Source organism: Gastrolobium bilobum, unplaced genomic scaffold, assembly GCF_033153095.1.
Source record: "Gastrolobium bilobum isolate Gb01-03AN ecotype WA unplaced genomic scaffold, APGP_CSIRO_Gbil_v1 utg1487, whole genome shotgun sequence".
NCBI lineage: Eukaryota > Viridiplantae > Streptophyta > Magnoliopsida > Fabales > Fabaceae > Gastrolobium > Gastrolobium bilobum.
This window is the reverse complement of record NW_026899081.1, coordinates 158,479-182,063: the sequence shown is the minus strand read 5'-3', so window position 1 is coordinate 182,063 and position 23,585 is coordinate 158,479. Positions and strand designations below refer to the sequence as shown.

Sequence of the window (23,585 nt, the reverse complement as noted above, 5' to 3'; positions counted from 1 at the left end):
TCTGAGGGGGCCGGCTGCTAAGTACTTCGATGCTTTATGTTCTTTTTAAGGATTGTGCTTGTTGGGTCAAAAGATTTTTGCCCTTTTGAAGCATTCAGAGTAAGTGGTCTGCCAAAAGGGTGTTTTGCTGTTTCGAAGTTGTACTAAAATGGTGCAAAATTGGTTGTATATAATCTCTGAAGATGGCCATTTGGAAAGTAGAGCTTGTTTGTCTTCAACTCTTCGACATATGGGAACCTTTTCATGTTTATGTTTCCGATAAAAAGGAATAAGGAGCTGAGCCTACACCTAGCTTCAACTCTTTATGTTAATGTTATTAAGGCGTGTGTTTGTCCTTAAAAGACCTGGGGGAGTTGAGATTCAACTATCTAAGATCTAGTTCCTGCAAATTACGAGAGGCGTCCATATGAGTACTATTGTCAACGTCAACTACACGTGAATGCTATATATGTCTCACACTCGAAAGTGATGGACTTTCCTTTTGATCGGTAATAGCTCAAGTGAGCATCCAATAAGTAAGAGGATTCATGAAATCTTTCATAATGGGTCAAGTGAAGATCAAATAAATAAAAGAGTCTACGAATTTAATGTCTTAGGAAAGATTAACTCGGTCCATTATAGGGGTGTTTCTTAGTGGTATAAAAGATATAGTTGATTGGCATATGCTGGATGATTTGCTGAATTGAGTATTTGATGGGCTCGCTCATGATGGATAATTATTTAGGTTTACTGATGTAGTGGATGGTAGTGTTTCTAATTTTGGGCTTCGGGTTTGCCCCGAGCTAATCAAGAGTTTGGCTGAAGGTTTCATCGAGGGGATACAGTGTATTAATGTGATTTTAAGGTTTTAGGATGTGATGTGTTAGATTAATTAATGGTGGATTGTTGTTTAAACTCATTGTTGTGTGGATGAATGGATCCCTTAATTTGAACTCCTTTGGTTGCATAAGAATGGTATTTAGGTTTATAGTGAATGGAGCATATTGATGTGGCTTTAAAATAGATATGGTGTTAGATTCATTTATGATTTATTGTTGCTTAGATGTGTGGATGATAGGTTTTTTTTTTTTTAAATTGGGTTTTTCTTGCAGTGTAGTAATGATATCATAGACGAGTTTGGCGTGTGCGAGTCAAGTGTTTGACTAGAGATTTCATTGAGGGATACATATTAATGTGAGTTTCTCATTTAAATGGGAGATTATTGAAATATTCAAGAGTGATTGAATTAATTTAATTTGATTGAAAATAAACAAGGTGCAGACCTCATAGATGGAAGTCCTAAAAAGTGGAAGAAATTTTGAACTCCCATGTCTTAATGTTCGGGATTCAGAATGGTCTCAGAGTTTATTTGTAATGGTTGAATTAACTCAGTCCATTAGGGATGTCTGGTGGACCATATGGCACCATATATATGGCAAATATACGGTGGTGGAGATTGAAGTTGATTTCATTAAATAAATAAAATAAAATAGATTATTCAGAATCAGAAATCCTACTTTCAGGGGTCTCGAATGGGTTAGGTGCGTGAATCTCACGCGTGCGATTTTTTCTCTCTGTTAGGGTTCAAAATGATGTCATCGTTAATTTCTCACGGTGGTCCTCCACCGATTGCTGCTGGTGGACAATCTCTCTCTTCTATTTCTCCTGTTAATTTGCGAAAAAGTGTGAAACGATCCAAGACTGGTGAGGAGTTCTCACCTGATGCTACGAACAGAGGTGCTGGTTTGAGGTTTCTCTCAAACAACCCCGTAGCTGGAACTCATCGATCCTTTGCTGATGCTCTCAGGAAAGACGAATGTCCTGCGGGGGAGGAGGCTTGAGGGATGGAAGATTTTATGGAAGATTTGGGTGAATCTCTTGATCCCCTGAAAGGGGAAATTTCTGACTGGGGGTTTCAAACAATTTTGGAAGCGGATGGTTCTGTTAGAATCCGGTGTTCCGATGAGGCTAAACAGAGGATGAGAAGCCCATGGAAAAATGCCCTTATCGTGAAGCTCCTAGGTAAGAAAGTTGGGGTCATGTATATGAAGAACAAACTCGAAAGTTTGTGGGCTAAGTCAGGATCGATTGTGGTTGCTGATCTGGGGAATGACTTTTTCTCAGTCAAATTTGCCAATCTGGAAGATCTCAGTATTGCTCTTACGGGTGGTCCATGGGTGCTGATGGGGCATTACCTTGCTATAAGGAAGTGGGAGCCAGGATTCAACCCTCAAAAGGCCAACATCCATAGAGTAGCAGCGTGGATACGTCTCCCTGGCATTCCACAGGAATTCTGTGAGTATCCTTTCCTGAATCATTTAGGAAATATTATAGGTAAAGTTATAAAAGTAGACAAAAATACCTCTAATGGTGAAAGAGGTAAGTTTGCTAGAGTCTGTGTTGATCTTGATCTCTCCAAACCGTTGAGAGGAGAGTATTACTTGGAGGATGATATTTTCAGGATTGAATATGAAGGTCTTTTTCTGATTTGCCTGAAGTGTGGTCGGTATGGCCATAATGTGGATAACTGTCCTGAGTGTGTTAGGCCAGTGGATGTTAATATTGGTCAAGACATCAGGAAGGAGGAACCAGAAAAGCCTGAGATGAATCAGGGAGTTGGCCCCTGGATGGTAGTTCAGAGGAGGAAACAAAAGAATCAATTTGCTGCTTCTAAAGGAAATGTGGGTCCTAGAACCTTTGGAGATAATATCACAAATATGAATAAACCTTCTCCCACAAGGAGAGTTTCTGGGAAAGGAAAGGACAGTGAGCAGGTGAGGGAGTATAACATGAAACCTGTTTTTGGAGGGGGTAATCCAAAACCCAAGGAGATAAAAAATAATTCCTCTCAGCATTCCTGCTTGAATGGCCGTGTGTATAAGCCAGTTTCTACTCTCAGTAAGAAGAAAGGGAGTAATAAAAACAATGATGAAACAGGGAAGACCAAGGAGGCTACTGCTGATTTTGTTTTTAATTCGGAAGCATCAGGTTCGGGGTCTAAGGAGAAATCAAAGGTGGTGCCCTCCATTCCTAAGGGGAAGTTGAGTGCTAAAAAAGGTAAATCTCCCAGTGGTGCTCCAGTGTTTGCTTGTGGTGCAGAGCTGGAAGCCCTTTCTTCTGTTGAAAAAAGTATCCATGGCCCTGTTGTGGGAGAAAAGTGTGAAGCTTCTGCTAAGTCCATTAGCAATTCTGGGCAGGAGCAGTCTGCATCTGATGTAGCTGGGAAAGACATAGGTGAGGATGTCTCTTCGGGTTCAGTCATTAGGATGGAAACATCTAGTGTTGAGATCATGGTAGGTATGGAAATGGAGAGAGATACAGATTCTGAGTTCTGAACAGATGATGGAGAGTAACCAGGAACTTAGTAATCCTGGTGCAAACATGATTTCTCAATGACTTGTTTAGTATGGAACTGTAGGGGGGCTGCTAAGAAGCAATTTAAAATAACCCTCTGCAATTTTATTAGAAAACATAAAGTTGGTTTGGTTGCCATCTTGGAACCAAGAATAAGTGGTGTTTTAGCTCAGAAAAAAATAAAACAGATTGGATTTAAGAATGCTGTGATTGAGGAAACTGTTGGTTTTTCTGGGGGAATTTGGTTGTTATGGAAGGAAGACTTCTGCTCTATTTCTCTCATCGAGAAAACTAACCAGTTCATTCATGTGAATTGCTATCTTAGTTCTGGGCTTTCTTTTTTGCTGACTATTGTGTATGCCTCTCCTAAAGAGGAAGTGAGAGAAGGCTTGTGGAGGAACCTGATTAGAATTGGTAGCTCAGTGGTGGGTCCCTGGATGATGATGGGGGATTTTAATGAGATTGCATCTACAAGAGAAAAAAGAGGTGGTGCCCCCTTTAATCTGACTAGGTGTTTGAAATTTTCTGCTGTTCTGAATGAGTGCAAGGTCATGGACATTGGTTGCAGAGGGTCTTGTTTCACTTGGAGAGGCCCTAAATGGCTGCATCTAAACAGAGTGTTTAAAAGGCTGGATAGGGTGTGTGCTAATGTGGAGTGGAGAAATAGTTTTGCTGATGCTTTTGTCAGAACTCTTCGTAGATTGAATTCTGATCATAGCCCTCTCTTGTTATCTCTGTTTCCTCCAGTGGTTAATAGGAATAGTAGACCTTTTCGGTTCATAGCTGCTTGGCAGGATCATTCCTCTTTCCCTCACTTTCTGCAGGATGTTTGGTGTTTAGATAAGCCTATTATTCACAGCCTATCTAATTTGGAGGACCAGTTGAAATCCTGGAATAGAAGGGTTTTTGGTTGCATTCAGATAAGGAAAGATTTCTTGCTGAAAAAACTTAATGAAATCCAGTTGAACAGTCTGTGTGATCTGGATGATACTAATGCTGAGTTGGAAGTAGCCATTCAACAAGAATTGAATCTGGTCCTTGAACAAGAAGAATCACTATGGTTTCAGAAGGCTAGATGTAAGTGGATAAAGGATGGTGATCGTAATACTTCCTTTTATCACACTACCACAATCATAAGGAGAGCTAGGAATAAAATTTTGGAGTTGAAAAATGATGCAGGGCACATTGTGAGAGAGGAAGCTAATATTCTCAATATAATTCTGTCATTTTTTGTGAAGCTGTATACAGAAGAGTGCTCGGACAGACCTTGGATCTCCACTAAGAATAGATGGCTAGAGTTGAATAGTGATGAGTTGGAAGGGCTGAAAAGGGGATTTTCGGATGCAGATATTACAAAGGTTTTCTTTTCTATGGGTGCTCTAAAAGCACCTGGACCTGATGGCTTCCCAGCTCTGTTCTTTCAAAAAAATTGGCAAATTGTGGGTAAGCAGGTTTGTGAGTGTGTGAGAGCCTGCTGGTCTAAACCAGAGAGGATCAAGGAGCTGAATAAAACTTTTTTGGTGTTGATTCCTAAGATCATTAAACCGGAAAAGATCTCACAATTTAGACCCGTTGCTTTGTGTTCAGTTATGTATAAGGGCATTAGCAAATTAATGGTGAATTATCTTAAGCCTCTCCTCCAGAAATTAGTATCTCCATATCAAGTTAGTTTTGTGCCCAACAGGCAGATTCAGGACAACATTGTCATTGCTCAGGAGATGATTCATTCTATGAGTAGGATGAAAGGTAAAAGGGTTTTTTTTGCTATAAAAATAGACCTTGAGAAGGCTTATGATCGAATTTCTTGGAGTTTCATCAACAAAGTCCTGAAGGAGATTAATTTGCCTGAAGCTATTATTCATATAATCATGTGTAGCATCACCTCTACTAATCTGGAGATTCTTTGGAATGGAGCTAAGGCTGGAACTTTCTCTCCTAGTTGAGGTCTTAGGCAAGGGGACCCCATATCCCCTTACATTTTTGTTCTTTGCATGGAGAAACTGTCTCACATTATAGCTGATGCAGTGGATAGAAGAGAGTGGAAGCGTATGACTGCAGGGAAAAATGGTCCTATCATCTCACACCTTCTTTTTGGTGATGATTTGCTTCTGTTTGCAGAAGCATCTTCAAGTCAGATAGCTACTGTTATGAATTGCTTGAATTCTTTTGGTGAAGAATCTGGTCAAAAGGTGAGTATGATGAAATCCAATATATTTTTTTCTAAGAATGTCTCAAACGAGCTAGCTGAGGAGATAGTGGAACAGAGTGGATTTACTAGAACAAAAAATATTGGTAGATATCTTGGTTATATGATGAAACATGGTAGAGTTAGCAAGACTCACTATAGTGATATCATGGGAAGAGTCCAGAGTAGGCTCAGTGGTTGGAAGACACAGTGTTTATCCATGGCTGATCGTGTTATTCTAGCCAAATCTGTAATTTCTGCCATTCCTATGTTCAGTATGCAGAATAGCTCTCTTCCGGTGGCTCTTTGTAATGACATTGAGAAGATCCAAAGAAGTTTTATTTAGGGAGATACAACCAATCATAGAAGTCATCATTTGGTTGCTTGGGAGCATCTGCAGCTGCCTAAGGAGCTAGGGGGTCTGGGGATCATCAACCTAAAGAAACAAAATGAAGCCTTCCTGCATAAGAGTATCTGGTCTTTGATCAATGCTCCTTCGCAACTTTGGGCTCAAGTTGTTTTGGCGAAATATGGTAGAAAGAAAGATATTGCTAAAGAGGTGAGTGCTAAACCTTATGACTCCCATTTTTGGCGAGGGCGTTGCAAAATCTGGCCTGCTGCACTGGAAAATTTGGTATGGCAGATTGGCAATGGTCAGAACATTCTTTTTTGGCTGGATAAGTGGGCTGGTCTTGATCACAATTTATTATTTTATGCTAACAAAGCCCCTGATGTTTCTGATTTAGAGCTCAAAATTGCTCATAGTACTTTTAATTCCTTAGAAGGTTGGAATCATGAGTACATTAGCAATTTTTTCAATCCAAAAATTTGTAATACCATTCTTGCTATTCCCAATCCGAAGGCTGAAGAGGAGTCAGACTGCTTATCTTGGAAAGATTGGAGTCCTAGTTTATCTCTTGTGAAGATGGCATACAACAGATTGATGGACTTCCCCCAAAATAGCATTGATGGTACTTGGAGAAGAATCTGGAATTGGAGTGGTCAAGAAAGAATTAAGCTATTCATGTGGAAATTAAATCATGGACGGCTTTTAACTAAAGAGAGGACTGCAAAATGGGGGAACAGCTCTGATAGATGCACCTCTTGTCCGGATAGAGTGGAGACATGCCTTCATGTGGTTCGAGATTGCATTAAAGCTAAACAATTCTGGTCTTTGCCATTAGTACAGCCCCTGCCATCTGGCTTCTTCAATGATATGGAGTTCAAAGATTGGATGGTGCTCAACTTGAGTCAGCACAAGGTTTGTTCCTTCGACTGGAGAGACCCATTCTTTTTTATCTGCTATTATCTTTGGATCTGGAGGAATAAAGAGATCCATGAGGAGAATTTTGTTAGACCTGGAGATCTTTCCAGTTTCCTTTCTAGACTTTTTGAGGGAAAAAACAACTTGAGCAGATCAAATAATAGTAGAACACAACTTATTGATCCCTTGCCCAGCTTGGCATCTTGGTCTCGGCCTATGGAGGGAGAGTTAAAGCTCAATGTAGATGGTGCAGTGGTGGGGGAGAGAGCAACCTGTGGTGGCTTGTTGAGAGATAGTCTTGGCTGTTGGGCTGGTGGTTTTTCCTTCTTCTTGGGTTCATGCTCACCTTTAAATGCTGAGTTGTGGGCTATCTTTTGTGGTTTGGAGGTCTCTTGGAACCTTGGTTACAGAATTATTACAGTTGAATCTGATTCTCTACAAGCTATTAGCTTACTTACTAATGATAGTAAGGTTACTCGAAAGCTACCTCTAGTGGCTAAGATTCGAGCATGTCTTCGAAGAGATTGGAGTGTGTTCTTGACTCATATCTCTAGAGAAATCAACAAGTGTGCGGATTGGATTGCTAAAAAAGCTGTTGATGATGAGTATGGTCTAAAGCTTATCTCCTCTCCTCATCCGGATCTGGCTGACCTTATGGAGGCAGATAGTTTGGATCCTGGTTAATGTGTCTCTTTATGTTTTCTGTCTGTCTGTTTAGTTTCTCTTTTAGTTTCTGTTTTTTGTTTGTTCTTTTGTTTTGGGGTTATGCCCCTTATATGTACCAAAAATAAAATAAAATAAAATAAAATAAAACTAACAAAAAAACTATTGTACATCCTTTAATTCATCTTTCGAACCCAGATGCTGGACCCTAGCCTCAGTGCAATGGTGTGTGGTTGTCGCTCTATAACTTGTATGCAAATCAATCGGATAATTAAGTTTGACGATATGGTTATGTAACATGTTATACATGAGATTATTTATAGTGAATCAGGACCGCTATTTTTTAGGTGGTTCTTTAGTGTAAATAGGAAGGTAAAATTGAAAAAGAAGGAAAATAATAAGGGTAAAAAAAAAAGAAAAAAGTAATAATGTGAGAGGGAGCACCAAAATATTCAATGATCCTGGACCATACTAAATATTTCCGTTATACAGAAGTAAAATGTAATGTCCGTTGTTTAGAACTATCCGTGGCTTTCAAATGATGTCACGCGTCAAAATTGGGAGCCAAATTCTTTCCGGTATTACATTCTCTCTTTTTTTGGTGTGGCGTATTACATTCTTTAAATTTGATTAATGTCTCAATAAACTCAATAGTTGTAAGTTGTTCGTTACTTCAATTAATTCATCAATTATAAGCAACCAATATTTTATAGAGTTTATTAAAGCCAAATACATATGCTTCAATAATACGAAAATATTTTCAATGTCGCTGATGTATCTACTTTATACTTCCTTTATTAAATATGAAAAAAAAAATTATATTATTTATACTTTTATGATTATTTTCCCTTATTTTCTTTCTTTTTTAGTAAAAAGTATTGAAAATATGCTCCGATAATACTAACTACCGTACTTTTCCTACGAACTTTTCACTTTCTGAACGTACAATCTTCTTTTACAAAATGATGAAAGTTAACTGCTCTTATTTATGAAAATATTGACTGTTTGCAAAAATAAATTAATAATTAATTATTTTATGGCAAGTTTGTAGGAAAGTTTACCACTAAAAGGAAATATTATTGCTTAATGGGTAGAAAGAAACGGGTGAATAGAAACCTAAGGATAGAATAATATACAAGAAGTAGTTTTTGAAATTAGAATAATATACAATAAATCAAAAAAGTATGAAAGACATTAATTTTAGAATAAAATATACAACAAGTAGTTTTTAAAATTAGAGTTTTGCCAAAGATGAACCGAGTGTTTGCTATATGATTAGAGTGAACATCTGCCACGTAGTCGATCGAGGTACTTTAGTCGGTGCTCTGCCATGTGTTATGATGAAAAGGTATAGTATAGTGCATTTACCTGCATCATCTCTAATGTTTAAGTTAGTATATGCAAGAGGTGGAGAGTTAATTAATTGCATTTGTAGAAAATATCACTAAATTATAGAGACAACTAGACAAGAAATCCAGACATTTGGAATGATCAAATTGAGAGCAGCAAATGAGGTAGTTCTATATTTTAATATTATTCATGTAAATTTAAGAGTAAATATCTTTTTTGGTCCTCAGCAAATTTTACGATACCCGCTTTAGTCCCTAGCAAATAAAAAGGTTAATCGTGGTCCCTAAGAAATTCAAAATGGATCCATTTTAGTCCTTTTAGGGACTAATATGAGTCTTTTTTGAATTTGTGAGGACCACGGTTTCAACTAATTGGGTCCATTTTAAATTTCTTAGGGACCACGATGGACCTTTTTATTTGCTAGAGACGAAAAAGGACATCCTAAAATTTGCTGAGGACCAAAAATGATATTTACTCTAAGGGTTAGCTTTTTCTACAATTAATATAGATAACCTATCTACATTAAGCCCAAAACGACATCGTTTTGAGACGAAAATCAAGGTATTTTTATAATTATAATAATCTTTTTTATTATAATTTTTTAATTTTTCAACCCAAAACAACGTCTTCAATTTAAAAAGTTAAAGCCTTACTCTAAATTTAATAACATTGAGCTTAAGGCTACTCCTTTTTAACATTATATTTTGATGACAAAAAATAAGCAAATTAATTTGAAAGAGAGGGGTGTTGCGAGAATCGAACTCGCGACCTCTCGCACCCGAAGCGAGAATCATACCACTAGACCAAACACCCTAACCACTGAAGGTTTTCATGGAGAAATTATATTTCATAAAAATAGCTAATCTTATTGTGCCAACTTCATAATTGAGCCAAGCCAATCCTAAAACCCACTAAGATAATTGAACATGAAAACAGAAATGGCTGTAACAGCAGCAGCACCAACATGTCATCTTCGGCATTTTCTTCATTCGAGACCATCATCACTATCACTCTCTTATTCTTCTTCTATTTCTTTTCTCAAACCTCTAACTGTTTCTTCTCCCATTGCTCTATCTACGCGCCTTAGACAAATCCATGTTCCACCGCTTCGAAAAACCCTTTTTCCCTTTCTCTTCTCCATCTCCACCTCCTCTTCCTCTTCCCTTACTGCTGTTGAAGCGGAAAAATCCGCAGAAGACGATGATGCAATGGAACAATACGGTGAAGAAACAGAGGTTGCAGAAGATGAATTGGAAACTGAAAGAGGCGATTTTGAAGATACCCAAATGGATTCAACTTCGTCTCCGTTGGAGAGAAATCGTGAGGAGAAATTGAAGTTGGAGCTGCCGAGTCTCACTGTGAAAGAAAGGAAAGAGCTTGTGTCATATGCGCACAGTTTGGGAAAAAAGCTGAAGACCCAGTTGGTTGGAAAGTCTGGTGTTACCCCTAATGTTGCAACCTCTTTCATTGAGACCCTTGAATCAAACGAGCTTCTCAAGGTATCAATTTCCTTAATTTCTCTATGCCAATGGTTACCGTATTTCAAGGGGTTGTGTTCTTTAAAATAATTCCCCAATTTTCCTTGCAAGTTGCAACCTAAGCTGGTAAATGTGGTTTTATTAAGCTAGTATTTCATTTTTTTGCTATGCTTCCAATTCATAAAATTTATTTCTCTTGGATTGTTTGTTTAACTTGTTGACTACTTCTCAAAGTAGTTTTCTCATGTTTAAAATCTTTACCTTACATTTTAATTACTACGTGCTTTTATGTTGTGATTTAGGACTTTGGACAGTTGATGGTAGTAGCTACTGATTCTTGCTTGAAGTTGCTAATTATTACAACTTTGGAACCATAAAATGAATTCTAAAGTAACTACTACCATCAACTGTCCAAAGTCCTAAATCACAACTTTGCAAAGCATGGACATACACACTGTGTTTGACAGCTTTCCTTTAGCCTCTGGTTTGCTGATTGTTACTGAAATGGTTTTTATATTGAGTGCTGGTGATTGCGTTACTTTGCATGCCTAAAACAAAATGCGGGATTGACTAATGTATTGGTGGATTTTAACTCGTATAACCACTACATTAGGTTGTTGTAGACTGCACAGAGTAATTTTTGTAGCGATTATAATCTGTCTATTGTGCCTTTATCTTGTGTATCTTCTTTGGCTTTCTAGCCATGTAAAATGTAAGAGTGTGAACTTGTTCGAAAACTGGGATCCTATTAATTTATGCATGCAATTTTGAATGGCACTTACAGATTAAAATACACCGGAGCTGTCCAGGTGAATTAGATGATGTGGTGAAGCAGTTGGAAGAAGCAACTGGTTCGGTGGCTGTTGGTCAGATTGGTCGAACTATGATTATATACAGGCCTAGTCTCACCAAATTGAAGGCAGAAGAAAAGAAGAAGCAAGTTCGTGAACGTTTTCATAAAAGAGTACTAAAATCAAAACTGGCAAAGGCAAACAAGGTGAAGATTGTGCCTTTGGTTTTTTTTTTTATGCATAGATTATTTTGGTCACTTGCTATGTTTTCCTAATATTCTTATGAAACTGCAGAGTACGGAACAAGCACCCAAATTATTTAGGAGAGGTTCATCATGGAATCATATAAACAAGGTAAAGGTTGCGCCTTTACTTTTTTATGCATAAATTATTGTGGTCACTTGGCACATTTCGCTGATATTCTTATGAAACTGCAGAGTAAAGAACAAGCACCCAAATTTTCGCGGCGTGGTTCATCATGGAACGCGAGAAGCAGTAGGTCAAACACAACATAATTTTGTCGAGGTTTGTTCTGGTGCTCGGCCTATACATGCTTGATGCTTTGCATGGAGAGAAACCAATGCTCAAGGTACTGGATATTTTATTGGCAGGGGAAAACTCTGTTGAAGATCATTTTGGATCAAGGAGCTCTTGTATACGATGACGGAATGTGCTTCTGACCTCAGCTGGAGAACGTGACATGTCTTGAGCTGTGTTTTGTTTGGTTTGTTGAAGGACCAAACAGTAGATTCTATTGCGATTAATATTTAGCATTTTGCAATTATTACTAAATCTGAAATCTTACTGATTACATTTTTTTTTGTCACTTTGAATTTTGCCTGCTTCCAATGTGCAAAATATCAGAAACCCTTATTAACTATGCTTGGTTCCAAGAACAATCGTTTTTTGGCAACGAAGGACTTAGACAATCTCTTTGTAATGTAAGAAAAAGATAAAGCAATTCCTGATTGGCATGCTGCAATTAGTGTAATTGCATTCTGTGTCCAGTTTACAAACGTTAAAATACATGACGAAGATTGAGGCAGTACCTTGCTGCACTGCATCGTATAACAATGTAGTTGTAATGTAATGTATGCTGATTTCCTAATACTGATTTGCGAGCAACTAAACGTACTTCTATCCTCGTAATGTGTGTCATGGACTATAAACATAAAACCGAGTTCCTAAACTAAGAAGTTCTTAGATTTTGCAGCTTATGCTGGTCTATATCTTCCGAGTATAAAATGCCATTGGGAGAAAGAAGGCGCTGGAGGGCCATTGAGAACCGAACCTAACAACCATTAAAGAGTTGCAAATCAGAATATTTCAAGAACTAATACCTTAACTTGATGCAAGCTCTGGAGCTTATTCTTACCCATTGAAATACTGCAAGGGCAAACCAACAACCTTGCAAACCGTATCTGCTACTCAAGATCTGGGATCACGACAAAATGGGTCAAGCAATATTACTAAGTACACCAGGAGATCAAGAAAAAGTCGTTACCAGTAATACTAGTGCACCCACGCAAAAGCATCCACTCATTGATAAACTTATAAATCTTAGATCTCTTCCAGCCTGCATGAGTAACGATACATCGAAGTTACAATAGCAGTTGTTATATAACACATGCAGGTGCCCTATTTTGAATGAGTAATTCCACATATCAAGTTAGGCTGTTGGTGACAAAGTTAAATTGTCGTGAAATTATGCATTAATTACCATATAATGGAATAATATCATAGTATCCGCTAAATTTCACTTATGTTCAAACAACAGAATTTAGTTGAGCAAGTTTTACGCAACAGAAAAAAGTAGAATATATGAGCCATTCCATGGATAAAGTCCTTGAACATCCTAGGACATTAAAAGCTTGTGAGAAGCAATAGTACTTCAATATGCCTACTTTCATATTTATAGAAGATGAAATGAACATACCAGCAACGTTCCCTCTAGGCTGTGAGTAGGTGGTGTCACAGCCAGTGCCACAAAGTATGGAATCAACACCTTATGCATCTGCATGGTTACAAATACAGTAGTTAACAGCTAACAATTGCCTGAATTCCATAACTACGTTAAAATTCCTAAAAATCTCTGCATTTCCCATTTGTTTTCTCTGTTGCTTATTTAGAGCTCGTTATGCAGACTACGATTCAAAGGGCAAGTTTTGGGACAATGGTAAGATTGCTCCTTTGAGACTCGAAGAGTCTAGGAAACTGCATCTTTGTAAAAATACAACGGTAAAGCTGTGTACTAATGCAGACTATGATTTAAAATAATAAGCTCTCAAGGAACAAAATAAACCAGGACAAATAACATACTGATGTTATTGATGTTTTGAAACATAGTTGCAAAGGATTAAAAATGAAAGAGTAGAGCAAACGAAGTTAAAAAAAAGAAAGAACTGACCTCCTGGATGACCATCTGATCAGAGGTAAAAATGTAGGGAAATAAGCAAGGAACTGATGTTCCAACAATCCCTAACGAAAACCCAAGTGTAGCTCCAATTATCACAAGAGACCTGAGAAGTAATCGGGCCTGTTGATATTAAATAAATTCAAAAAGAATGACTGAGAAATGAGAATTGAATATCATTTCATAAGACAACACTGATCAGCAAAGAGAACAGAATATCATTTTATAAAACTATTCTTCCCAACTAAGAGGAGAGCCTTGGAGCGCGGTAAAGTTGCTCCTTTGTAATCTGAAGGTCACGGGTTCGATTTTGGCAAATAGCCTTTTTGCAAAAATGCAAGGGTAAGGCTGCATATAATAAACCCTCACTCCTATCTTTTCAAAGTCGGGGAGTCTTGTGTACCAGGGTTTGCCCTTTTATCTTTCCCAACTAAAAAAATGATCCTTTTATATAACATGAACGTCAAGTAGGAATCAGAGAGATCAGAAACTAGAGATATGAGGACAGGTGTAACACCCCGTTCTAGAACCGGTTTGTTAACATCGCATTATGATATTAAGCGCAGTTACAATCACATGGGTTCAATTAAAATCCGGATAAATTTTTCATTTTAAAACATACCGAACTTATAATACCCAATATCGTGATCATAACCATATTACCTTGCGGAAACAGATAAATTAAGCTTAACATCATGTTCATTTTCCATTTTTAAACCATTAATTTACTTCTTATTTATTTCACAACTTCTACTATATTGTAGGTTTCTTCATTAGCTACCCGTGGCTTCAAACCGTGCTCAAATCGGAGCACTGTAGCCCAAGTTAGGACAATTTGAAGCAACACAAGAGAGTGTTGGTCACAGGCCCCGCGCGCTTCAGCGCGCTACCGGGCGCTCAAGCGCGCGCTACCGGGCGCTCAAGCGCGCGCTATCGGGCGCTAAAGCCTCCATCTGGGCGCTTAAGCGCACGGAGGCAGTAAGCATCAGGCATTCCAGTGTGGATGGGCGCTTAAGCGCGCATCAGGGCGCTCAAGCGCGCTATCCTGGGCGCTTAAGCTCCCATTGGGACGTTTTAGCGCGCAGAGTCAGAAGCATCTCCTCCTTCAGTGGCTAAGGGCGCTCAAGCGCGGACCAGGGCGCTCAAGCGCGCAACCCTGGGCGCTAAAACACGAGGGGACAGTAAGCATCCCAACTTTCTGCAGCAAAGGGCGCTTAAGCGCACGCCAGGGCGCTCCAGCGCGCAATCCTGGGCGCTTAAGCCCCCACTTGGGCGCTCCAGCGCGAGGAGGCAGAATGCATTGGCACTCGCAGGGGCAGCAGGGCGCTTGGGCGCGCTGCCAGGGAATTCCAATTCCCACATTTTTCAAGTCCAAGCCTAGGGGAAGATGCATCCCCATTACAAACCCCAATTGTCCATGCCCCAAAACTAAATCCTAGCACTCATCCAACCTCTCCTCATGAGATTTAGCTAGAATTTGGGCAGCATGACCTTTGTTTTCTCATCGTTTACCAGTTTAAACAAAAGGTACCTAATTGATTCTCAGCCCAACCAATTCAACAACTCAATACATAACAAGCATGCATATATTGAATTTCAAGTAGGCATCATTTACATTACATATCCTTTACAAATCATAGAACTTAGCTTACAAAACACTATGATCATTCCCTTGGCTCCCATCAACAAAAGGTGTAACTAAAGGCATGAGCATAGGCTAAGTTCATCCAATGAATCAAGATATACAAATGACCATGGGCTTTCAAAATAAAATCCTATACATGTCAACTACAAAAGGCATGCATAATCTCAAAGAAATGCCATATTTCATGCATAATCCAGATATGGCCACTTGCCACCAGAGGCTCCTGCAGCATCCTTACCTGAAAGGGGGTCCCCACAACACGGGGTGAGATATACGAATATATCCAGTAAACCAGGGGTCCTTGGAGCATCTCTCCACCCTACAGTTCCATATCAGTGTAATAGCAATAACAATAATAATGCAGTAAATACATATCTATGCAAAGTGCAATACATCTCCAGGAGAAATCCCTCGAGCTCTCAAGCTGTCCTAAGGAAACTCAGATGCAAATAGTCCTACTAGCCAGCTAACTACCAAGTATGATTTACGCATCGTCATGCAACATACCAACATAGGGAAACACCATCCTATGCCACACCAAATGCATACACATACGTATAACAAAGCATTACACTATTTTATTGCATTTATATACACAATCACAACCTCCACCCTTTCAAGGCTTGGTAGAACAGTCAAGGGAATTACACCCAAGGTCCGAAGGCTTACCTCAAGCTTCAATTCGACCTTTGTTCACCACCAATGTCAACAATACTCTACTCCAAAACCAACACCTACACATGGTGTAATGCAATCAACACATTGCATCCAAGAGTATTTCACAATCAACCATCAAATACTCAATTCAAAACACCACACAAGTGTGAGCTTACCAATTCCAATGAGCTACTCAAGCTCCATAGCTTGTTCAAGCGGTTGATCACTCACGGTCGGTCCAAATGTCTCAATCCTAGACATCATTAGGACACAATCAATCATTCAACTCACCAATTGTTCAACATGCTAGAATACTAACCAATCCAAGCATGAACTTTCCAATATTATGAACAATTATCAAATGACTATCTAGGCTCATTTCCACCGATTAAATGTCATTCCTAGCATTTCTTACAACATGCACTAAATCTCATTCTTCCTAGAACATAGCAAATTCAACTACATTTCATCAAAATCCCAATTTACTATTCATAAACCCTAACTCATGCAAATTTCAAGGAATCATGAGGTTCAAGGGTTAGAATCTTACCACCAATGGTCACACAACCAAGGATTGATGGCTCCTCAAGCTTCAATGGAGAGAATCACCCCAAAACCCCAACTCTCACCAAAAGGGGCGAATTTTGGAGGGTTGATATCTCTCTCCCCAATAACTCCCACTCAAAACAAAGCTAGGATTATGAAAGAGGGCGAGATTCTAAGCGATTTAGGCTTTTGAATCACTCAAATCGGTTAAGGTTTCCTCTCTCTAGGTTTTCTCTTCCTCCCTTTCCCTCCATCTCCTTCTCCTTCCTTTCTTCTTTTCTATTTCTGGCGTCGACGGGGAAATGGGGGGATTTGGGTTCTTTTTGGTTACTTTATCACTTAACATAGGTTAAGTGGTAACATGTGGGTATTGGTTCGTCTATCTACTCAACTCCATTAATTACCAAACTTTACCCAAAAGTCTGGAATATTATTCTAGGAATATTACTATTTTTATTTTTATATTTTGGGCACTTTCACCAGTACCCATTTATACCCCTTAATTTTCACTGAGTACACTTTTAACTCCAAAGTGACTCAGATTCATTTAATTAAGCATTATACTTAATTTCACTCAGTACAACATGTTTAATTAATTAATTACACTTGATTTACTAAATAACTAAGATGGGCTATTATAACAGGGGAGAAATCTTTGGGCATCTAAGTAAGTTTTGTGACAATGTGAATGAGAAACACTAACCTTGGACAAACTTCGGTTTGCTCCATATATCAATTCGGGCATAAATGATTGAGCAGTTTGGGAGAGAGGTTCACCCCATACTGTACACATGCTAAAAGTTTGGAGCATGACCTGAAGTAAGCGTTACTTATCACTGGCCTTGAATTTGGTTTTCTAAAAATGCACAGAAAGCAAGCAAAGGAAGGAATATGTCACAAAACAGGAGACAGAGTAAAACTAACTTGATGAGCAGCCACTGTATGCGTACCCATTGATGTAGCAAAATATATAAGTAGTGAGTAGAAAGCCACCTGAACATCAGAACTTTAAATTACATTAAAATGTTAGACTACTCCACATAAAGCTACAAATCCAGTAAAATACTAGATACAACCTTGGACATCATTGTCATAAATACAGGAGCAGCAAGCCCAAGTATCATCACAAGTTCCTTCCCCGAAGGAATGGAGAAGGCAAATGCATTGTATCCGTTCATGTTTAGAGTTTGAATCATCATATAAGCAGCAACAATCTAGAAGCAAAAGGGAAAGGAAAAAGCAATATATAATGACCTGAGTACTTGGAAATTAGCTGGAACCATATACAGTACAATTTAATTTATTATGATGCATAAGAATTTGTTCAGCATACTTGTGATGCCATTGTAGCCCATGCAGCCCCTGCAATTCCATAGCCTAAATAGGTGCACAAAAGTATATCACCAATGCCATTTACAACACTAGCAGCAGCCAAAGCCTTCAAGGGTCCCCAAGAATCTTTCATACCAAGACTGAGGAATGCGAATATTATTCAAATCATACAAAGCAAAGTTTGAGACTCCGTATTATATTAAGCTCTGCTAAGGGTAAGAGTAATTTAAAAAAGATTGCTCACACAGATAAAAAAATGTTAGGTAAAACCAGAAAGAGGAAAATTCATACTTTCATTTGAAATATAAGAAACAGACAGGATATCTTCGACATATGGCAGGAACTATTGATAAAATAACCTTGCTATCTCAGAAATGTCAAAGCAAGGAAATTTTAGCCAATAATTTCTAAGTAAATATCAAGACAAATTCTACATTATATTGAATGGCATTTCAACAAAATTGATATCAACTGCTACATGAAATAGAATGTCAAGACTCAAAAGCAGTATCTCAGATTTGACATCAAAATTTGCAACCTCTCACTTCATAGAATCACACATTAGAAAGCAATAGCATATTTTCACCTTGCACTCTGAGCAACCCATCCAACAAGTAAAGCAGGCCATGCCAAGCCTCGAATCTAACATAAAAAAGGACTCATTGTAACTGAAAAGTCATTGTCGTAAATCAAGCCAAGGAGAAAAACATAGCTTGATCATTTTCAAAAATAAATGATTAAGAAACATAAAGCAGAATCTTATTTACAAGCTTTGATCCATTCATAAAAAAAATGCTGTTATAATACCTTCCATCTCCATTTTCAAGAAAATGGAAATTGACGGAGCCTTAAATTACTTTCCTCCATAAAATGTTAGGTAGCTTTTTGAATTTATAAAACAAGAATAGCAGCCGTATAAAAGGATATATAATTGCATAAAAACAAACCTGTACATAAATGTTAGCTGCGGATACTATATGTACATTCTTTGGGCCAGTGAAAGCTGAAAAAGGCATCAAAAGCAAAACCATCAGCTACGGGATTGGCTCCGCCTACGTTTTCAGCACAAGCGAATTCTTGTTATCCAAAATGTATTGAAGAACACAAATGGCTAAAGCACTCAATTTTCAATACCAGTGAGTGTTGCAGCACCAAATAGCCTTGTGAACAAAAGCATCACAAAGCCACAAGCTAAACCAATAAAAAGCAAGACAGATATGTGATGCTGCACTTCTTCTCTATCCTGCACAAACATTTGTATTCGTGAAAAGCAATGTAAGTCCTAAAAGTGCACAAAGTGGTAGATGTGAAGATTGCAGTCTACATGATCAAGTAGATTTAGTCAAATCAATTAAGTAGGTAAAGCAGTGATAAACACATTACCACATATTTAAGTACAGCAGCATTGAATGTTAAGTTGTAAATATTAAGATTATAACGAAATGACATATATCAACCAACCTAGCTGACTCATTACTGCCTATACATGTTATAATACTGTGTTGTCCTCTCACACACGTTACATATAAAATGAAACATGTCATAACATTCATGAACAATTTTTTCAATTTGAAAAAATTGAAAAAAGTTTTTGCAAGAGCTAATCACACATTAATTTGACCACTACTAAACTAATCAATCTTTTTGGGAAACTAACCTGCTTGGCAAGGGCAGTAGCAACCATATTTGAAGTAGCAACTGATAGAAACATGAACACGTAGCTCATGTAATCACAAACAACTGTAGCTGGACCTGTTCACGGTAAATTAAAGTAAGATAACTCTGTAATTATCCATTGTTAAATGATAATCTAAATAATGTGAAATGATAAATGCGATTTATGAATATCAATACCTAAAGCAGCAAGTTCAATTGAGCTTCCCTGACCAATAACTGCTGTATCGATGAGACTCATTAGGGGCCCACATATCCAAAGCCCAGTTGCAGGTCCAGTAAACATGACAATTTCCTTCATCTGACTCCATATACCTTGCTTTGCTAGTTCCTTTTTCTCACCATGCCTAACTGTTTCTTCATCTCTGTCTTCTTCAGAAGCCTCACTGATTTGGCCTTCATCTTCGGTTGAAGTTTCAATGAGTTCTTGACCTCGAGTTGTGCTAGCGATAACGAACCGAGTGCGATGAATTGTGGACGCTGAGAGGCATAAATTTGGAGGAAGGGAAGGTGCAAAGGAATGAAGAGGAGGAAGATGATGGTTTGAAAAGGTTGAAGACGTAGAAGGTGAAACGATATTAGGGTTTCGGCGAGGGCGAGCGAGAGCCATTGATTGGAGTTTGAAAGCCATTTTTGTTCTCTGGTTTGGTGGAGGGAAGGGAAAGCCAAATTCTCCCTCCTACAAAATTCACGGCGGACAAACGTGACGGTTTTACTTTTCCTCGTTAACTTAATAACTTTTTTTTTTTTTTTGTGTAGTTAACTCAATAACTTTAATTGAATGAGAACTTGAATTTAATCCACATTAATGTAATAACATTAAAATCTATTAATATGTTCGTGTATCATTTTTTTATTTCAAAAAAGATAGGAGACTGTAACAATCAATTAGTATTATTATCAATGTTACTATCAATCAATTTTATCGTTATATCGATTATGTTGATCCAACGATTATATTTATTCCTATCTTTGTATAGTTATGATTTTTTATATTTAATACTTTCGCATTAAATATGAGAAAATCATTAAATATGAGAAATCATAACCATACAAAGATGGAAATAAATATAACTGTTGGATCAACATATCGATCTAACAATGAAATTCATTGGTAGTAACACTAATTGGTTGTTACAATATCCTTCCCTTTTAAAAAAAGCTATACTTCTTATTTTATAATAATAATAATAGGTAGTTTTAGTTTACCAAAATAATAATAATAGGTAATTTTACTCAAATACATTAAATTAAAGGAATAAGATATGTTACCAAAAAAAGAAAAAGAAAAAAGAAAAAAATATTATATCTACCTTTTTTCATACCTATTCTAAAAATATAGGTAGAATATCTTATCCCTAAATTAAAATACATTTTTTAGGATAATTTAATATCTTGATTTATTTATCGTTAAACAATAATATATGTTATTTTTTTTAAAACACTTAAACTTTATATCTTCTTTATAATTAAAATACTTATTAAAGAATTTATAATTTTAAATATTTTGTAATATATTTTTATATTTCACCAAAATTAAAAAAAAAATTGTGTATAATACATAAGATACTTACTTTTTTTTTTTTGAATAATCTGAAGAATGAGTGGAAATCCACTTAATCAAATAATAAGTTTTCAATTTATCAAAAAAAAATATATATATATATATAAGTTTTCTACTGTTACTCCATTAAATTACTTCGTAAAATAGAAATTTAACCTATGTTTTTTATACAATAATGACACTTGAATTTGAATTTATAACCTCAAGCAATTTTTTGAAGTCCCTTGTCATTGGTTTATTTATAGAGGTTAGAATTTAACCCATATTATATGATATTAACTTGATACCAAATTTTATGTTGCCACATCATTTAAAGGAAATGTTATACTTATTAAATAATATAACAACACATTTTTAAATAATCAAGTAATTCCTTATATTTATAAGAATTTTATCAATCAAAATTAAATCGACTTCTTTATTAAAATAAGAAATATAATGAGAGGGATACAAAACCTATTAAATCCCTTTGTTACAGAGAATTTCACTTTAACATTTTCTCCATTAACCAAATAAGATAATAATAGGAGTGTTCGCGGTCTGAATTGGATTGATTTTAGAAGTAAAAATCATCCGATCCATTTATATAATCATTCATTCGGTTTGAAATTTTTTTCAAATCCGATCCGATCCAATTTTGAAAATCCTAAAATTTGTACGATGATTATTATGTAATCTAGAAGCATTGTATAACAATAAGTTAGATTATCATCTTTTACTTTCAACAAAAAATTTATAATATGATTGCCTGACATACGAAGTAACCTAAATTTTCATGCTGTATAATAATAACCTATGTAATAAAAATATATTATATATCTTACCAAAAAAATAAAAAATAACATAGATCAAGCACAACCCACCTTCTCCAACATGATGAGTTAATGAGTCTTGGATTTAAAATTTTACTATATGGTTTTTGGGATATGATTGAGGAAAGGCCCAAGTAGGCAGATGGTAAAGTTGGAAAATAATTGGATCGGTTTGGATTAGTTCAGTTTTCAGCAACCCATCCAAAAATTAATCCAATCCAATTAAATTTTGCTATTTTTTTTCAATTTTTAATTTGTCGGTTCGAACACCACAGTTCGAATCGGTTTGGATCGGTTGATGAATACCTTTAGATAATATGTAAGCAGATAATTTAGGGGTCATTCATTTTTTTTTTTTAGTCAAAAATTCAAAAAAATTCTATTGTTTTGCTTTGAATCACTTATCTTTCTTGCTTTTTTTTTTGTGAGCAGTTATCCTTCATGTTTATTTTTTAATCACTTACTCTTTATAATTTTTTTCCATCCAAATCGATTGTTAACACAATTAAAAATTTAACTAATCCATCTATTTTATCTTCTTAAAAAATAAAATAAAAATAATAAAAATATGTTAAAAACTTACAACACTTATAAAAATGACTGAAAGTAAAAAAATAAAAAATAAAAATATGTTTAAATAAAAAAGAAGAAAATAGATCGAGGACAAAAAAAAAGAATAAAAGAAAAAATAAGGCCAAATATGTTAAAAATTTACAGTAACCTATGTAGCACCGATACAACACGCGACACGTGACACGACACGACACGACACTCCGACACGTCAATCCTAAAAAATTATAGATTTCGACATGTTGGGACACGTTTTAATATTAAATAATATTTTTAATTTATATAGTGTATATTTCATTTAATATTTAATAATTTAACAAAAAAATGAAACTAAATTAATAATACTCATCAACACGTTATAAAGATGGAAGCTTTAATAAAAAAAATAAGAACTGGGATGAGAGAGATATAATATCAGATAGAGAGATCAAATCATATTAGAGAGAGATCAGAGAGAAGAAGATACAACAAGAGCGTGATAGAAATTGACAACAATGATGCTGAGATAATCTCTTATCTACTTAAGGGAAAAAAAGACAAAAAGATAAAATTGATATGATCATGTGGAAGCTTTATTAATATATTTTAACTTTTAAAAAAAATAAATTTTTTAAAAAAAAAAATTTAAAAAAAATTTAAAAAATTACGAAAATGTCATTTGACCGTGTCGGACACGGTCAAATTTGCGTGTCGGAATGGTCAACGTGTCGGAAAAAGTCAACCGCGTGTCCGACACCGTGTCGGAGCGTGTCGCCGTGTCGGAGCGTGTCAGACCCGACTCTTCCTGTTTTTACAAGTGTCCGTGCTTCCTTAACAGTAGCGATAGAAAGAACTAAAAGTAAAAAAAAAAATCTGAATCAAAAAAGAAGAAAATAAATTGAAGACAAAAAATAAGATTAAATATGCTTAAATCAAAAAGAAGAAAATAGATTGAACATTAAAAGAAAAAAAGGAAAATAAGACCATACATGTTGAAAACTTACAAAACTTATTTTTTTTTTTCTATTTCTTAATAATGATAGAAAAGATTAAAAGTTAACATAATTAAAAATAGAAGAAAAAAGACCAAATATATCTAAGTAAAAAAAAATAGAATGAGAAAAAAAAAACCGAATATGTTGGAAACCTACGACACTGGTTTTTTTTTTTGTTCTATTACTTTTTTATTTTATTTTTTTTGTCTTATTTTATCTTCTATTTCTTTTTTGTCTTCATTATATTTTTCCTTTTTATTAAGATTATTTTGTATTTTTTTACTTTTAATTTTTCTGCTACTTTTGTATGTTTTATCTTTGATCTTATTTTTTT

At 36.2% G+C, this 23,585-nt stretch overlaps 2 protein-coding genes and 1 non-coding gene across 5 annotated transcripts; 1 reads left to right on the top strand and 2 right to left on the bottom strand.

The window, feature by feature from the left end:
* Nucleotides 1-9,536: 9,536 nt before the first annotated feature.
* TRNAP-CGG (transfer RNA proline (anticodon CGG)) lies at nucleotides 9,537-9,608 on the bottom strand. The gene has a single exon. It is a non-coding gene; the product is annotated as a tRNA-Pro (tRNA).
* Nucleotides 9,609-9,726: 118 nt separating this feature from the next.
* LOC133287060 (uncharacterized) lies at nucleotides 9,727-11,985 on the top strand. 2 transcript variants are annotated; one of them, XM_061484613.1, is made up of 5 exons: nucleotides 9,727-10,294; nucleotides 11,058-11,270; nucleotides 11,359-11,418; nucleotides 11,502-11,589; nucleotides 11,676-11,985. In XM_061484613.1, exons 1-4 carry the CDS (start codon nucleotides 9,734-9,736, stop codon nucleotides 11,577-11,579), a joined length of 912 nt encoding a protein of 303 aa, XP_061340597.1. In that variant the 5' UTR covers nucleotides 9,727-9,733; the 3' UTR covers nucleotides 11,580-11,589; nucleotides 11,676-11,985. The 2 variants fall into 2 exon arrangements, with proteins under 2 accessions (XP_061340597.1, XP_061340596.1); XM_061484612.1 differs by having other exon boundaries at nucleotides 11,502-11,984.
* A 189-nt stretch (nucleotides 11,986-12,174) lies between these two features.
* LOC133287058 (protein DETOXIFICATION 46, chloroplastic-like) lies at nucleotides 12,175-20,004 on the bottom strand. 2 transcript variants are annotated; one of them, XM_061484610.1, is made up of 15 exons: nucleotides 19,764-20,004; nucleotides 19,512-19,733; nucleotides 19,315-19,409; nucleotides 18,792-18,900; nucleotides 18,605-18,660; nucleotides 18,244-18,299; nucleotides 17,659-17,797; nucleotides 17,402-17,539; nucleotides 17,250-17,318; nucleotides 17,029-17,139; nucleotides 13,472-13,600; nucleotides 13,001-13,078; nucleotides 12,569-12,640; nucleotides 12,440-12,499; nucleotides 12,175-12,355 (listed from the first exon to the last, which is right to left on the bottom strand). In XM_061484610.1, exons 1-15 carry the CDS (start codon nucleotides 19,960-19,962, stop codon nucleotides 12,254-12,256), a joined length of 1,635 nt encoding a protein of 544 aa, XP_061340594.1. In that variant the 5' UTR covers nucleotides 19,963-20,004; the 3' UTR covers nucleotides 12,175-12,253. The 2 variants fall into 2 exon arrangements, with proteins under 2 accessions (XP_061340594.1, XP_061340593.1); XM_061484609.1 differs by having other exon boundaries at nucleotides 19,512-20,004.
* Between the last annotated feature and the right edge of the window lie 3,581 nt (nucleotides 20,005-23,585).

Excerpts from the sequence above, each read along its gene's own strand:
- LOC133287058 (XM_061484609.1), bottom strand. The coding sequence starts at position 19,962 with ATGGCTTTCAAACTCCAATCAATGGCTCTCGCTCGCCCTCGCCGAAAC. Across the intron at positions 17,540-17,658 it reads GGGCTACAATGGCATCACAA|ATTGTTGCTGCTTATATGAT; the intron begins GTATGCTGAACA and ends TTTTGCTTCTAG. Across the intron at positions 12,500-12,568 it reads TGGGTGCACTAGTATTACTG|ATCTTGAGTAGCAGATACGG; the intron begins GTAACGACTTTT and ends TCGTGATCCCAG.
- LOC133287060 (XM_061484613.1), top strand. The coding sequence starts at position 9,734 with ATGGCTGTAACAGCAGCAGCACCAACATGTCATCTTCGGCATTTTCTT. Across the intron at positions 10,295-11,057 it reads AATCAAACGAGCTTCTCAAG|ATTAAAATACACCGGAGCTG; the intron begins GTATCAATTTCC and ends TGGCACTTACAG. Across the intron at positions 11,419-11,501 it reads CATGGAATCATATAAACAAG|AGTAAAGAACAAGCACCCAA; the intron begins GTAAAGGTTGCG and ends ATGAAACTGCAG.